This window comes from Manacus candei, unplaced genomic scaffold (assembly GCF_025592945.1).
Source record: "Manacus candei isolate 608988 ecotype Guabito, Panama unplaced genomic scaffold, ASM2559294v1 h1tg000009l, whole genome shotgun sequence".
Lineage (NCBI taxonomy): Eukaryota > Metazoa > Chordata > Aves > Passeriformes > Pipridae > Manacus > Manacus candei.
Window position 1 is genome coordinate 2,771,799 of NW_026138057.1, and position 15,751 is coordinate 2,787,549.

The window sequence follows — 15,751 nt, forward strand, 5'->3', positions numbered from 1 at the left end:
CCTGCTTTGCATATCTCCAAGCTGGGTCTCAGTCTTCCCTTCTGCCTTGGGGTCAGCACTTAAATCCTTCCCGTGCCCATCTTAACACGGGGGGAACCCTGTGTCCCCCGTACGCTGTGGGGTGGGGTCAAGGGGGCGGCGTGGGCAGCACCGGATTTTGGAAGCAGGGCTGATGCAAAACCAGGGAGGAATCGTCTCCCCAGGCCCCCCTCCATCCGTCACAACCGCACACGTGTCCCCCGCCCCACGGAGCCGGCTCGGCCCCATCCATCTCCCGCTGTCAGCCGGGCCGTGGCCGCGGGGCCCGTATCGAGCGGGGAGATGAGGAGGTGCGAGAGGCAGAGCTGACAGCGGGGAGGGAGATGGAGGGGGCTCAGCCCCAGGCAGGAGCAGACCTGGCAGGGCTCCTCATCCGCAGCTCCTGGATTTCCTGGGTGGAACTGGATGAGCTTTAAGGTCCCGTCCAACCCAAGCCGTTCCAGGATTCTCTGGTCAGCGTAGACGACCGCAGGTGGATCTCCCGAACCCGTGCTGAAGCGCACGATACGCAACATGGCTTTTCAAAATGAGCTTTTTTTGGTCCAAAATGGGCAGGTGGAAACCAGAAAACCTTGCCCCAGACACCAGGGCAGGCTGGAGAGCAGCTGTGGAGGCCACCAAGGTGGAGGTGAGCCATCAATGCATCCTGGGTGCAAGGACACCCACCAGCAGCCGGAGAAGAGCTGGTCAAATGACTTTTTGCAATGAACTTCTGACTCACAGGTGGAATGAGGAAGTAAAAGCTGCTTTGGGAGGGTGAGAAGGGGAATCGACCCGAGCAAAAAGGTTGTCTCGCAAGGAGCAGCAACCAGTCAGCACAGCTAGTGGGAAAAGGGAAGTGAGAGGGGAGGAAGGAGTAACACTCATTTGTCAACCAGACGTTTCTCAACATACTTTTGGGTCAGAGTCAGATCTTTATTTATTTTACCTATTAATTTTTAATTATTTCCTTTTTTTTTTTTTTTTAAACCCTGAACAAGAAAAGAGGAAGAAAATTTCAGCAGGTGAAGTTGTACCCTGGAAGTGTTCAAGGCCACATGTGGATGGAGCTTGGAGCAACCTGGGCTAGTGGAAGGTGTCCTTGCCCATGGCAAGGATGTGGAACAAGATGAACTTTAAGCTCCCTCCTAACCCAAACCATTCCAGGATCTAGGATCTACTCTAGGGAAAAGTACAAAAGTACAAAAGAAAACTGATAATTGCAAAGATGAAGCAATAATTTCCTTAAGTATGTCCATTACTTAGAGTTAGTTTTTTTCCCCTCCCACATGTAATAAATAAAATATATATTATACAAAAATACAATTATATAATTAAATGATAATATAGAATTAGAGAAGAATTAAAAAAAAAAATCTTTCAAATTCAAGTCTTCAGCAAAAATCCTTGATTTTGTGTTGCACTCCTCCCAATCACGTGCACGTGAGCAGCATCGCTCAGGCTCTGCAGGTATCAGTTCTGATGTGCCTTCCCTAAAATCCCAGAGAAACCTCGGGATGGATCCCAGGGCCCTTGGGGAAGGCTCATTCTGTTTTCAGGTGCCTCAGAGACCCTTTGGTAATTGGTCCCGTGGGGATGGTGTAAAACTTAAATCTTCCGGCCACGTTAGAGGGTGGAACAGGGAAAACTTCCTGGTGTGGGAAGACCAAAAGATGGAGCCTGTGGACTCCAGCTCAAGGACCTGTGAGTACCTTGGCTTGAGCTGTCATTATCCAGAGAGGGTGAAATTTTAATTGGTTTTGAGACAATTTTTCACTGGATGGGGAAAGTCATCCTTCCCAAGTTCCTGCAGAAGCAGGAGCCTCTTCGTGAAGGTTTTTATGGGATATAAAAAAATACCTCCAAGTCATTAAGGTCCTTCCTGAAGGCAAAACACACACTGCAGTACATCTGAGTCTTAATTTCTAGCTCAGATTTTGGATGAATATTCCCAATATCAGCACACCCGGGAGGCACTAGGAAGTATAAATACTTGCACAATGCAAGTATAAATTGGATTAGAAGGAGATGGTTTTTCCTTGAAGCTGCACATGGATGAAATTGCAATCAGAAATGCTGGTCTTGTTTTAATTGATCCAAACTGATTGGAAATCACTTTTCAACAGGTCTGTTGCCAGTTCAATGCAGCACTAATTAATGTGGCAAACGAAGGCATGATGTTATTGTAATTTTTTGCCTCCACATAGGAACATACCCCTCCCACACACAGTGTCAACAATTCCAGGGATGGGGCACCCCAAACTTCTCTGGCCCTGGCACAGGTTGCCCAGAGAAGCTGTGGCTGCCCCATCCCTGGACGTGCCCAAGGCCAGGCTGGACAGGGCTTGGAGCAACCTGGGCTAGGGGAAGGTGTCCCTGCCCATCCAGGAACTGGATGATCCATAAGGTCCCTTCCAACCCAAACAATTCCAGGATTCCATATGCTGTATTCAGATGCACCTGGTTCGTTTGATGGCTCCAGAACTCCCCCACCAACCCACCTCCTTCTTGTCTCCCCCCATCCAGGCGAGGCTGATTTTCCATCCCAGCTGCACTTTACTCATAATTCCTGCTTCCAGGTTTCAGGAGCGGAGTCATCTCAGCCCAGGACTCATCCTCTCTCCTTGTAGGCTTTAAATAAGTCACCACAGGTTCCCCTTATGGAGACAATGATATGTCTGGGGGCTTTGACTCATCTGATTTATTTCAAGCGTTTTTGTTTCGAAAAATGGCAGGGATTTCTCCTCTTGCTGCCTGGTGGTGAAAGGCTGGCAGGGTGACACAGCCACTTGAGGCATGTGGGACTTACTCAGAGCAGACAAACTCCAGGCACAGGTTGAAGAGTCAGTTCGAGCCTGAAGGACTTAAATTCACTTGATAATTATCACCAGAGAAATGTAAAAATAATTTGCAGCAGGGGAAATCCTGAAGAGTTTTTCTTTCATCCCAATTAGCAGTTGTAACACTTCTACAAATCCTGGTCTCTCTCCCAGTCCCTGAATCTCAGTTTCTTACATCAGTTCTTTTTAATTCCCTGTGATGCCAAGAGATCAGTTATATATTCCAAGAGACAAATGTGCATGTACATAATTACATATATTTTTAGAAAAAATTCTTATATATATTAATTATATATATATACAAGAATTATATATCTATTTTCTTTATATGTATAAAAATAATATATTAAATTATTTTCCTATAAAATTTGTATATATAAAATTGTATAAAATTTTTGTTTATATATGTATATACATACATACATACACACACACACATATATATATATATATATATATAAAAATAAAGAAGTAGGAAATAAATCCTCCTGCTTCTATTTAGCTTCCTGAAAATCAGTGAGTTTATTTAACTAACTGTGTTTATTTATCAGTGCAGGTCTCTGCCTTAAGGAGCTGCTTCCAAAGCCATTTGTCACGAGGAAAATTTCCTCCTGCAGGGGCAGGCAGTGACAAACCCCTTGGTCTTTCCACGAATGAAGATTATAAACAGCAGGTTTTTTTGCTCAAGTATTGATGCTCTTCATGAGGGGTAAATAATTTCTGCTTTCCACACTGATACTGGGAGAAAATTGGATGAGGCCCTGGCACAGGTTTTGCCCAGAGAAGCTGTGGCTGCCCCATCCCTTGGAAGTGCCCAAGGCCAGGTTGGATGGGATGATCTTGGTCAGTCCTCAGGTGGCTCACTGAAAGGTCCTCCTACTGCCTTTCCCAAAGATCTCACGGAATCTGAGTAGGAAAACAGGTGCCACAGTGGAGATCCTCACCCCAGGAGGACAAGGATGAACATTCCTTTAGTTATTCAGCAGAGTGTGGACCAACCACCCGCCTCTCAGCAGGGAAAAAAAAAAACTAATCCATACTTTTTAATTGAATTTATTTCCCTTCTACGTCTCAGACTCTTCACACAGAAGCGAAGTTTGTTCTGTTGAGCGAGAAAAAGCGAGGCTGAACTTCAGCTAATCAAGAAATCGAGGTCGGTTCTCCCACAGTGGCGGCAGATGCCGCATCCAGGCGGGTGGATGCTGCCCCCGGGGGAGGACTCAGCCCCAAAACCGCTCGATTTTTCATTATTTGTGACACCTCTGGTGCCGTGCCGGCGTCCCAGCCACCACTTCACCCCCAGGATCTCCACGTGGGTGATGAAAAGAAGCTCTAAATCCTCGTTAACAACACCAGGAGACCAGACACGTCTCTCCTGGGACACCTGAAACGGGACGTCGGGTTCTGGGGATGAAGCTCAGCCCTTCGGGCCAAAGCTGATCCAATAATGATGATTTTTAGGTTTGGATCCGTCTGGCAGGAGCCAGCAGTGCCTACTCTTGGTTTACTCTCTGGTGTAACTCTGTCAAGCCATGATTAATGTTGTCCAGGAGAAAAATCAATGTTTATTTATTCTATCTGTCATAGAGTGGGATTTCAGGAGCTGCTGATCTCTCCCTGGAGAGCGGCCAGAGGGAGCCTGAATTTATCTTTTATCTCCAAATGAAGCATCGCATCTGAAGCAAAGTGAGACGAGACAAATCCCAGCTCTTATTCCTACACCAGGAAAAAATGCACTATGCAAAGTCACGTTTTGCAGTGCTTTCTCACAGAAAAGATCTTCCTGGGACATGGGGAACAGGTATTTATTCTTCAAGTGGTCAGACTGGACTGGGAGCAGTCGAAAGACGAGGAATAATTTCATTTTTCCAGCAATTATGGAGAAAATCATGGACTTCCATGTATGAATGGTTGGAGGGGAACTAGGAGGAAGCCTTGCAATTTATTTATGATTTATTCTGGTATGGTATTTCCCCTCTTAATATCTTAAATATCAACCTGCTTCCAAATATGTTGGCTGAACAGGGATACCGGTGTCAGGAACTTGTGGTTTTCCTCTTTCGAAGAGAATTTACCTTTTATTGACTGAAATTTTTATAACCAATTGCCAAAAATTGATGTTCTTAATATTATTGATGGATTTAAGCCTATTAAATTTTTCAGTTTGAAAGACACAAGGTAGCTGAACTGGATATATGAAATATTCAGCGTGGTTGGAGACAATGAGACATTTGCATCCCAGTATATTCTCCTGGGCTTCACAACCCAAACAGACCTGCAGGTGATGTGTTTTGTCTTATTCCTTGCCATCTCAAAGGAATTCTGGGAGGAATGACATGAATCCGGATCGATCTGCACCTCCACACCCCCACGTACTTCTTCCTGAGCCCACTTGTCACTCCTGGACATCTGCTACCCCTCTACCATCATCCCTCAAATCCTCCTGGGTTTCTGAGTGGAGAAGAAGGTGATTTCCTTCACTGGATGTGTCTGGACTTGCCTCCTGGCCATAGGGGCCATGACCTCAGGGCCATAGCCTGGACTCAGCTCTCGGGTCCACTTCCAAGTTTCCATTGAGGATGTTTTCCATTCCAGCAGGAGGCTGGAGATTTTCTACGACATATTTTAACACAAATAGTGAAAACCAAGTAAGGTGTGTTCTGCATCCTATGCAAAGCTTCTTCAGTCTGTTCTGGAGAGCACACCGTTCTTGAGTTCTCATTCGCTTCCTGTTAAATGATACCACGGAAATAATTTTGTACTGAAAGGGGAGAGGAGCTGTTTGTGGGAGTTCAGATGTCCACGATAAATCTTTATGCTTTTTCAGTCGGTAAGTTCTTAAACTCTCTCACAGCTCGATATTCCAAGACCTTACCGAGACAGCAGCACCTGTGCTAAAAGCAGTCGAGGTCCAGGAAGAGGCTGTGACGAATCAGGAAAAATCAGCATGGCTTCTGAGAGTTTTCCAGGATTTCCCAGCAGCCTTGAAGTAGTGCCAGTGAGTCCTGATGTGTTTCTGATGGGTCATTGCTTCGTTACTGTCCTTAACCCTGAAACTTGTAAAACAAAGTTAACATTGTGTAATTTACCAACTGACTTGCAGTCCTTAAGCTTAAAGTGTATTTAAGGAGTTTGATGTTTGTTTACAAGGAGAGGCCGTGGAATGTTATGGGGTTTTTTCTCCCAATATTTTAAGGTGCTGCCCTGAATTAGCTTGTTTCTGCCTCCCTCCTGGTGGTGGGAAGTTTCCCAGCAGTCCCACGGCAGCTCTTGGGCAGTGCAGCTGCCAAAGGTCCATCTAGACTGCGGGACAGGCAAAAACTCCATGGCAAAGGAGGACCTGGATTTGGGAGATGGAGAATTTAATGGCGTCAGTTAGAGCTGTGCCAGTCCAGGGAATGCCAAAGGAAAGTCCAGGACCCCTCCAGTGGGAGTGTTTTTCCCGGAGGTATGGAAACACAAGCACAAGATTTTGGCAGAAAGAGGGTTCCCGAGATTTGGGGTGGTTTTTCCAGTTCCCTCTGTGAGTTCCCCCTCTCTCAGCCCCCCGGGCCGAGCGGGAGGTGCAGCAGCAGCAGCTCCAGGGCCGGAGCTGCCGGGCGGGTCTGGGAGCCCAGACTGCCATCCCGGTGCAGCCTGTCCTGCAGCCTCCCGGGGAATATCCCTGCAGCAGCACCCCGGGAAGGGAGGAGACATCTCCTGGCACTGCTGGAGCCGGAGCGGGAGATGAGGCCCCATCCCCGGGGACATTCTTTGGACCGTGGGGCAGCTGGATGGGAGCTGGAGGGACTCCAACCCTTTGGGGGCTGCCCTGCCCTCCCTTGATTTTTCCCCTCCTTTTTTTGGGTGGCACGTCCTCGTGTAAAGGGTTTTCTGGAAGCATCGAGCTGCTGGTCAGGGCAGCTGGACTAGTTTTGTGCCTTCTTTTGGGGGTGGGGGAATCTGGGGGGTGATGGTGTCATTAGGGGCACCCCAGTGTCACTGGGAGAGCCATGGTGGGGTGGGATGAGAGGGATCATGCGGGGCCCACCCAAAAAGGGAGATGACAGCCCCCAAACGCCTGAAAATTCATGAGGGGGTGTCTGTGTGCGTGTAAAATACTGCAAACTATGAACTTTCTCATCGTTATATTTATTGTTATAAAAATGATTTAAAATAAACCCTCCCATCTGCTGTATTACAGATTTTAGACTATAATAAATCTCAATACGGATCTGTAGGGTTTGAAAACACAAATCTACCGCTTGCGCGTATAAAGAAAACAATATAAAGGGCTTGAAAACGTAAAAGGTGACCTGGACGAAGGAACTAGGAACAGCCCTGTGTATTCAGATGTTTTTTCCTCTCTCCCCTCGCTGTGACTCCCCAAATCTGGGATCCGGGCCGGGATTTCAACGGGGGCTCATTGATTCACCCGCGGTGCCCCCAGAGCCGCGCGGTCGCGGTGGATCTTTGCGCTCAGTGCTGCCGTCTGCCGGGAACCCGCCGGGAGCGGGAGCGGCACCGGGAATGGGAGCGGGAGCGCGAGCGGCAGGAACCGCCGGGAGCGGCGCGGGGGCAGCCCCGGGAGGGGGTCGCGGTGAGCCCGGGGAGGAGCGGCGACGTGCCGGAGGCCCCCGGGCTGGGCTGCACCGGGGAGCGGGGCACGGGGAAAGCCCCGAGGGGGCGGCGGGGCCGCGGTGGGGGCGGCCCGGGCACGGAGCGGAGATAAACCGAGCAGGGGCTAAACCGAGCGGGGTTAAACCGAGCAGGGGCTGCCCCGGCACGGAGCCGCCTGAGGGAACGGGGGCGGGGCCGCGCCGAGGGGCGGGGCCGGGCTGAGCGGGCGGGGCGGGGCCGCAGGGCCAGGCGGGCTGGGATTGGGCGGAGGCGCTCGAGTGCTGATTGGGCAGCGCTGCCGGCCCGCGGTATAAAGGGCCGGCGGGGCGGGTGCGGGCGGTTGTGTGTGAGGGCTGAGGGTGCGGCCCCGCTGCTGCCCGGGCTGCGGAGGGGAGAGCGCCTTGGCCGCGGGGTTTGAGCACCGGGGGAGCCGGGGGCGTTTAGGGGCGCCTTGTGCTGGGCAGCGGGGGCCGGGTGAGCCCGTTACCTGCCGGGTGCCCCCGGGGGGAGCCGTGGCAGGGCTGCGGGGCTGTTGCTCTCTGGGTGTCTCAGGGTTTGCCTCGGAATCCCAAAGCCTTTCCCCGTGCAGGGTTATGAGGCAAAGACTAGTCCCACTTAGTTTCTTGGTGCTGAATTAATGCTTTTTGCTCCTTTTCTGTCAAGAAGCAATTTGCTGCTTTTCTAAAGAAACAATGAAGGAGGGAACTGAAGCAGCAGCCAAACAGCACCGAGTTACTCTACAACCGGGTGAATTGACTTGAAATTGCCAACTTCAAGAACTTTGGGGGCTCCAGGCCCAGGTGACCGCCTGAGACCCCCGATGGAGCCCCTCGGAGACCTTATAAGGGTTTGTGTGTATGGTAACAGGTGTTGGGAAATGTCCTGAATGTAGAATAGGAATGCAGGGAGGGAAAATGAGCCCTCCTGTAATGCTGACCCCTTCCCATCAGCTGCAGTGGAGACACCTCTGTGTGCCCTTTGGGAGCGGATTACCAGGACACTCAGCAGGCTGGGATCATGGCAGGGTGTTGTAAGCAAGGAATGCCTGGCTTGTAAAACTCACCAGCTAAGTCTTAGAGGCTTCTTTGAAGAGCTGATTTCAGGCAGCAGAATTGGCCCCCAGGAGAGACTCTGTGCCTGCTCTCCCGTGGCTCCAAGGGATCTCTGGCCCTTCACGCCGGCACCGAGATTTTCTCGGGAAGGGCCTCAGATCCCCGGACCAGTCTGGGACACAGGCAAGATCCCCCTGCATTTTGGGACCAAATTGGGCCCCTGGAGGGACAGTGCTGTTGGTGCCCCCCGGGTTGGGGCACCCCGAGGACTCCAGCGCGCACCGAAAGGATTATTCGGGGAGATCCTCGGGGTGCCCGGCCCTGGGGAGCTCAAAGCAAGGTCCCTGCCATGGATTCAGGCATTGCTGAGAGTATCCCAGGGGTCCCTGTCCCTGCTAGACAGGGAGCTCTCTAATGGACTGTAATTGAGTGATAAAAGTGGTGCTCCAAGTGCCAAAGAAGTGTGGGATTGGGATTAAGAAATGAACAGTGATGGTCCAATTGGCTGTTTTCTCTGCACTGTAATGGTAAGAGCTGCAGGAGTGCAAGGTGTGTGTTCCAGTCCCCAGCATTTGGTTTGCACATGTCCTGGTCAGACACAGGTCCAACTTCCTCAGTCCTTAACACAACAGAAGGAGTGTGGCTCCTTTTTTTCCTGTGTCTTTGGTGAGCTCCTTTTTTGGAGCTGCTGTTGGATGAAGAGGTGCCCCCAATTGACCTGTAAGGTCCTGGTTTTCTTTCCTGCTTCTCCCATCTTGCCCAGGAGATGGAATTCCAGTGCTACAGATCAGATGACTCGTGGTGCTCCCAAAAGGAGCCTTTGTGCCTTCAGGGCAAGTTGTGGTGCCACTGGAGCTGTTGGGAGAAGTGGAGGGTTGGCAGGGAGAGGCCTGGAATGATGTTGCTGTGGCACAGATGTTGCTCCCTGGCAGGTTCTTGGGTTGGATTCCTTGGCTGCCCCTTGGCAAGGCCTGGAAGGGCCTCAGTTGCGTAGGGAACCAAACCTGGAATGGGAAAGCAAAGGGGGGGAGATTCTGATTTCAGAAAGGATCATTGTCTTCTCTTTGTGCAGGGACACTGAGCTGGTCCAGCTGTGACAAGAAGAGCAAGTGTCCTGTGAAGGTTTGGAGTAGTCTGGGAGGTTCCTCGTGCCCAAAGGATCCTGGAACTGCAGCCCTGGAGGCATCAGGAATAATGACAAGTGCCCCAGTTCTCAGAAAGCTCAACTGTGTAAAACATTTATGGAGCTAAAATTCCACAGCATTGAGCTGTCGGGTCCCAAATAATAGTGGAGGGAGAGGCAGAAAATCCCACTGCTGCTGTGGCTGAACTGTCTGCAGTGAGGGGGCAGGACTTGGCCCTGATGCCTGAGTGCTCTCCAGCCCCCCAGGATCGATCCCAGCTGTCAGCCCCTGGCTCCATCCCTTGAGAAGAGGGTGTTCCTGCAAGCCCAGCTGCTGTGCTGGTGGTCCTGGGGGCACCTCCTGCCCTGGCCTGCTGTGAAGGTGTTTGTGTTGCAGCTCAATAAAGTCCCTTTCAGTGGTGATTGTGTCATTTTGGTGTCAGTTCCTCTCCCCTCTTCCCCTGCCCCCGTGGCTGCATCACTGGCTTGTGCCTAACTGAACTCTTCCCCTGCAGCAGTTCCCTGCTGCTCTCAGAGAGGTGGAGCTGAGGCCCCTGAGCCAAGGGAAAAAGGATCCATCCAAGGCAGGCCAGTGCTCACCCCCTGCCTTCCTCCAGCCTCCCGTGTTTCCAGTTCCCCTCCCTGCTGGACACACAGCCTGTTCCCAAACAACCCCCGTTCCTGTTCTCTCTCCGTGTCTCCCCTCACAACTCCCCTCCTCTAATCTCCAGCTGCCCAGGCCCCTGTTTTTGAGGGGCATTCCTGGGCTGCTGCCCCCCCATTCCTTAGAACTGAAGTGCCAAGAGCCCCAAGTGCAGAGAGGTCTGCAGGGAATCAGTGCCAAGAGCTGCCTGTGCCTGCCTGTGTTCCTGCAGTTCTCCTTCCTGCTCTCCCTGGGCTGGAGAGACCTGCCTGCCCTGGGTTTATTGGAGCAGAGGGATGGGATTACATTGGTGGAGTCCGTGTTGGTGCCCAGGAGAACTGGGTCAGACTGGGCTTTGTGGTCCGAGAGCTGCCCCCCTAAATGTGGCAGGCTGTGTGTGCTGGCAATGAAGTGCTATCCCAGAGGCTGATGGTTTCTGTCTCCAGGGATGCCCAGGACGCTGCTAATCCCCAGGGATCTGCTCTGGGTCCAGGCTGTCTGTGCTGGAGGGCCCTGGTGGCTGCAGTCCCTGAGCCCGCAGAGACAGAGAGAGCCCCGGCCCGAGTGGCCTTTGGCCCCTTGTCCTGAATTTGGGGTGAGCCTGGGAGCGTGTGGAGGGTGAGAATGAGGGCTGTGTTTCCAGTACATCATCCCTGGGAAGATCCTGTTGTTCCAGAGCGCTGGGGACAGTTTGGGCTTGGCAGCTTCAGAGTTGGGTTGGAGCAGCCCCTGAAAAGAATCAGGAGAGTGGAGGTTTGTCCCAGTGGTGCTTTCACGCCCCACTTGACAGTCTGGGCTTTGTGTTCGAGGTTGTCCTGTATTTGCTCTGCAGAAAATGTGCCCTTCCCAATTCAGCCCAGCAGATCCCGAGGGCTCTTATGGGAATATTTGTTCTTTCCTTCCCTTTGGGAAAACTTAATCTCCAAACTGCCATGAGCAATTCCTTAATTTCTCCTGGAGAAAACCAAGTGTCAGAGGCAATTTGCCAAGGAGCCCAGAAGTGTCTTTGGAGCAGAGAGTGCTGCCAGCTCTGTGTGCCTGTCCCCAGCCTGGCACTGCCCACAGGGACACACTGGGCACAGACCATGAGAGGGAACAAAACCACTGCCTGCCAGAGGGTTTGTCCTGGGCCATCAGGCCTTGGGCAGGAATTGGACTGGGCAACTCCATCAGCTGCTCTTCCCCCACAAAGCACCATCCCCTGGGCATTAATGATGTGCCCTGTGCCCAGTGCTCACTGTTCACCCAACTGAAACCAAAGCAAGGCTTGCTTTGCTTTGAATGACTTAAAATAACTTTGAAACAAAATAAATCACTTTTTTCTTCTTTTTTTTCTTTTAGATGCTGGAATTACCTCTCTGGGTGTGTGCTGAGCTCTGGCTGCAGGGGACTGTCAGGCCTTGGTGGCTGTGAGTTCACATTCTTCTCACTGGGAAACTGGAAACAGTTATTCATTAGATTGCAGAAATGTTTTTTAAAACCTGTCCCCTTCTTTCTGCCTTTTGCTGACAGGTGTTCTCTTTCTGCCTTTGAATTTACAGCCTCCTTGTAGCTCCCAGCCTGGAAATAAGGACCAAATAAGGGTCACTGTTCCTGTGGAAAGGCAAAAAGAATGGGTTGGGACTTGGATTGTCCCCTGGGGAGATGCTGGTTGCTGGCATGGAGAGAATGCCCTCCCTCAGGCTGCCAAGATCTCTCAGTGCAGCGGCTTTGGTCGACAGGGCAGCACAAAGATTGTTCTCTGCAGGGGCCCAGGTTTGGGTTCCGGTCTCAGCTTTGCAGGTTTAGAGGAATTCTACCCACAGCCCGCAATTCCATGGGGAATTCCTGCTGGAACAGCCTCCCAGTGCCTCCTGGAGCCCGGCTATTCCCCTGCAGAGCTGCTGCTTTAAGGCCAGGTTTGCCAGGAAGCAGCCGCGGTTCCAGGTTTGCTGAGCGGGATCGGGACAAGGCCAGGTTGATATTCCACAGACTTTGCTGTTTTTAACCCTCCTGCCCCGGCCCCGCTGGTGTCCCTGGGGGGACTTGAGCGAGTTCCCTGGAACTGGGCCGATTCTCCGCCCCGGGCCGGGCTCCAGGGGATGTGTCGGCCCAGGAGAAGGCGGGGGCCGGACGCGCTCCCGGCCCGGGGCGAGGCAGCCCCTGAGCACGGGCGAGGACGTCTCTCCGGCCGGGAAGCCGCTGTCCCTTCGGAGCCTCGGCAGCGGCCCCGGCGAGTTCTTTTCCCCGAGGAAAGGGATGCACATCCCTGCCTTCAGGGCACCTCGGCTCTGCCCCACCTGTTCCAGCTGTCCACGGGTTCTGCGGTTGCGGTTGGGTCCCCGAAAAACTGCCAATTGCCTCCAAGCCCAACTTTCTCCGAGCATCTCCTTTTCTTTTCAGGCATCTCCGAGGGCTCTGGCTCGGGATTTAGTGCCGCTGAGGGCACATGGCCCTGGCTTTAAGGCTGCTGCTGGCTGCTGGCCTCCGGCTGGAAGGGCAGGGATTTGGGGCGGGCGGGACACACGCGGGGGGCGCGGGGGAGCTCTGGGAGGTGGGCCCTGGGAACGGCTGCCCGCGCTGCTCTGCAGCCCCGCCGTGCCGACACTGCCGAGGGCCGGCTGGATTCTCTGGGTCCTTCTGGGCTGGCGCTGGGGCGTGTCCAGGGTGAGGCATCTCAGGGGGCCCGTCCAGAGCAGCCCCGGCTGAGGAGCCGCGGGCTGCCCTTTGTCCGTGCCCACCGCAGTGCCTGTGGCCGGTTCCCACCCCTGGGATGTGCGTTTGGCAGACGAGCCCTGCTCGCGAGACAAATCCATCTGGTTGCCGATGGAAGCTCTGGCCCGGAGCTGCTCCATCCCGGCTGCCACGGGCTGTGCTGGGAGTCCTGCGGCTGCGGGTGGGATTGCCTGAGCTCCGGAGTGCGGGGAGCCCCGGCAGGGCAGTGCAGGGCACAGCTCCAGGGCACAGCTCCTCCATCCCCTGGCAATAGGAAGGGCAGGGCAGGGCACAGCTCCTCCATCCCCTGGCAATAGGAAGCCCAAGCAGGGCTGGCTCGCTCTCTGTCTGTCTGTCTGTCGCTCCGGCCTCCTCCCGGCCCGCGTTCCCTGCCCAGCGAGCCCCGAGAACGTTCCAGGCGGGAAGCAGGAGCCGCCGAGGGCTCCGTCCAGCTCCGGACCCGAAAAGCGGACCCGACCTGAGCCCCCCCCGGCATTTTGGGTTCCGAAGGCTCACCTGGAGGAGACGCCCCCCCGCAGGCGGGACCAGGCGGCGACACTCGAGCAACGCCTTTGCCTCGGAGCGAGGGATCCCTCCGGACTGGGTTGGCTCCTTTATCCCTGGAAATGAGCTCGGACGTCGCATGAGCACCATTGCAGCCTTTGGGTGAATCCCGGACGGGGCCGGAAAACCTCCCTGAGCAGGGCAGTGATGAATTGGTGCCCGTCCCCAGCCGGGCACAGCCCAGCCGGCCGCGCTCCCTCCAGCCCGGGGCTGCGAAGGGCTCGTGCAGAGGAGGGAGAGCTGCAGAGATTGAATAAAAGCGCATTTCCTGACTCGATTTCCCTGTGGTCCTTCCCTCCTTTGACTCGCGCGGCAGCGTCCGGTTGGGGCATTTCTTGGTTTCCTCTTCTGTAGCCGTTTCCCTTCCAGGCAGGACTCTCCCTGTCTGCAAATAAAGATTGGGATTTTTAAAAACCGATGGGTGCCAGCTCCTGGGGCCGCCTGTGGACAGACACAGGGACACGGGGACAGAGAGGCAGCTCTGCTCGGGGGCCCGGAGCACGGGAGGAACGAGGAAAGGGCTGCCCTCATTCTTCCCTGCCCCGGCCCCTCCCCAAGTCCCCCCCGGCCCCCCCAGCCCCGGGGTCGCTCTCGGCAATAGACCCGCACATCTCCACAACCCGCGCCGCCCATTGCCGAGAGCGAACCCGCACCTTTGCCCCCCGCCCGCGGAGCCCCCCGTGTGATGTCGGGACGGGCCGGAGCCCCGGCGGTGTCGGGCGGTGCTTGTGAACTGCAGGGGGGGACCCGCCGAGCGGGACCGGCCCCGTGGAAAGGGGGATCCAGGGGGGGCGCCGGCTCCGGCCCTCGCGGCTTTATTAAAACCGGCGCCCCCAAGCCCGCGGCTGCGGGGACACGGCCCGGGGGACAGGGGGGCGGACGGGACGGGCGGGGGGGCAAGGACGGAGTGGGGGACAGGGGGGGTCGGGCTGTGCAGCGGAGCAGGGAGGGGGGAGCAGGGGCAGGCCGGGAGGGTCGGGCTGTGCAGGAGAGGCCGGAGAAAGAGCGGGGCCAGGCCGGCTGGGGGGGCCAGGGAGGGCGGAGGACGGAGGGACAGGAAGGAGAGCTGGGGGGGTCGGGCTGCCCCTGCGGGGCAGGGAGGGGACGCAGGGAACGAGCGGGTTGGGGAGGGAGGGAGGGTGGGCCTAGGGGGGGGAGAGGGAGCGGGGGGTTATGGGGGGAGGGTGTGGGGGGAGGGTGTGGGGGGCAGCGGGGAAGGAAGGGAGGGGACGAAGGAACGGGGACAAAGTAAAAGAATAGAGAAAAGTAAAAGAAAAGGGAAAAAGGAAAGCAAAGAAAAAGAGCCGCGGCAGAGCGAGGCCCTCGCGGCGCTGCTGCCCCTCCGCGCACTGCCCGAGCAAACGGGAGAGGGGCCGAGTTCCGGCGCTTAAAAACCCCCGCCCCGACCCGCCCCGCGCACCTGGACGGGCCCCTCCCCTCGCACCTGTGCGGGCCCTGCCCCGCCCCGGCCCCGCCCCGGCCCCGCCCCGCCCGCGCCCCTCAAAAGCGGCAGAGCCGCGCCTGCCCCGCCGCTGGGGAGGAAACTCGTCCCGGGATGCGGCGGGAGCGATCGGCGCTCGGGGCCGGAGCCCCGGCCCGGGGGCTGCTCCCGGCGCTGCGCCGAGCCCGGGCCGCTGAGCGGGGACGGCCCCGGAGAGCGAGGCTGGGATGGAGCTCGGCATCAGGACTAGCACCGGAGGATCGGGGTTGGCTTGGGGCTGGGATGGAGCTCGGCATCAGGACCGGCACCGGAGGATCGAGGTTGGCTTGGGGCTGGGAGGGGACTCGCACTCGCCCCGCCGGCCCTTTATACCGCGGGCCGGCAGCGCTGCCCAATCAGCACTCGAGCGCCGCCGCCCAATCCCAGCCCGCCCGGCCCTGCGGCCCCGCCCCGCCCGCTCAACCCGGCCCCGCCCCTCGGCGCGGCCCCGCCCCCGTTCCCTCAGCGCGGCCCCGCCCCCGTTCCCTCAGCGCGGCTCCCGCCGCCGCCGCAGCCCCGGACACGGGGGAGCTCCCGGTGGGAGCTCCGCGGACACGGCCCGTCCGGGAGCTCTCCCGGGAGAAGAGGGAGGAGGGAGCGGGCGGGAGCGGCCCCGGGAGCGGGGCCCTGCGGGGCATGCGGCGTTCTTGAGGGCGGGCAGGGCGGGGCCGGGCGCTGCCTGGGGCCGGGATTGGCTGGGCTGGCACGGGGGGCGGGGCTGCGCGGGCCGCGGGCTAT

General features: G+C 55.9%; 1 protein-coding gene across 4 annotated transcripts; it reads right to left on the bottom strand.

Annotated features, from left to right (window-relative positions):
- Nucleotides 1-11,638: 11,638 nt before the first annotated feature.
- On the bottom strand, nt 11,639-13,909 carry LOC127466370 (skin secretory protein xP2-like). Of its 4 annotated transcripts, none has more exons than XR_007902686.1 (2): nt 13,486-13,909; nt 11,639-11,712 (listed from the first exon to the last, which is right to left on the bottom strand). XR_007902686.1 is itself a non-coding variant. In XM_051777105.1 (2 exons), exon 2 carries the CDS (start codon nt 13,621-13,623, stop codon nt 12,685-12,687), a length of 939 nt encoding a protein of 312 aa, XP_051633065.1. In that variant the 5' UTR covers nt 13,624-13,665; nt 13,807-13,909; the 3' UTR covers nt 12,222-12,684. The 4 variants fall into 4 exon arrangements, 3 of the variants coding, with proteins under 3 accessions (XP_051633065.1, XP_051633067.1, XP_051633066.1); XM_051777105.1 differs by lacking the exon at nt 11,639-11,712 and having other exon boundaries at nt 12,222-13,665; nt 13,807-13,909; XM_051777107.1 differs by lacking the exon at nt 11,639-11,712 and adding an exon at nt 12,222-13,233.
- Nucleotides 13,910-15,751: the final 1,842 nt, after the last annotated feature.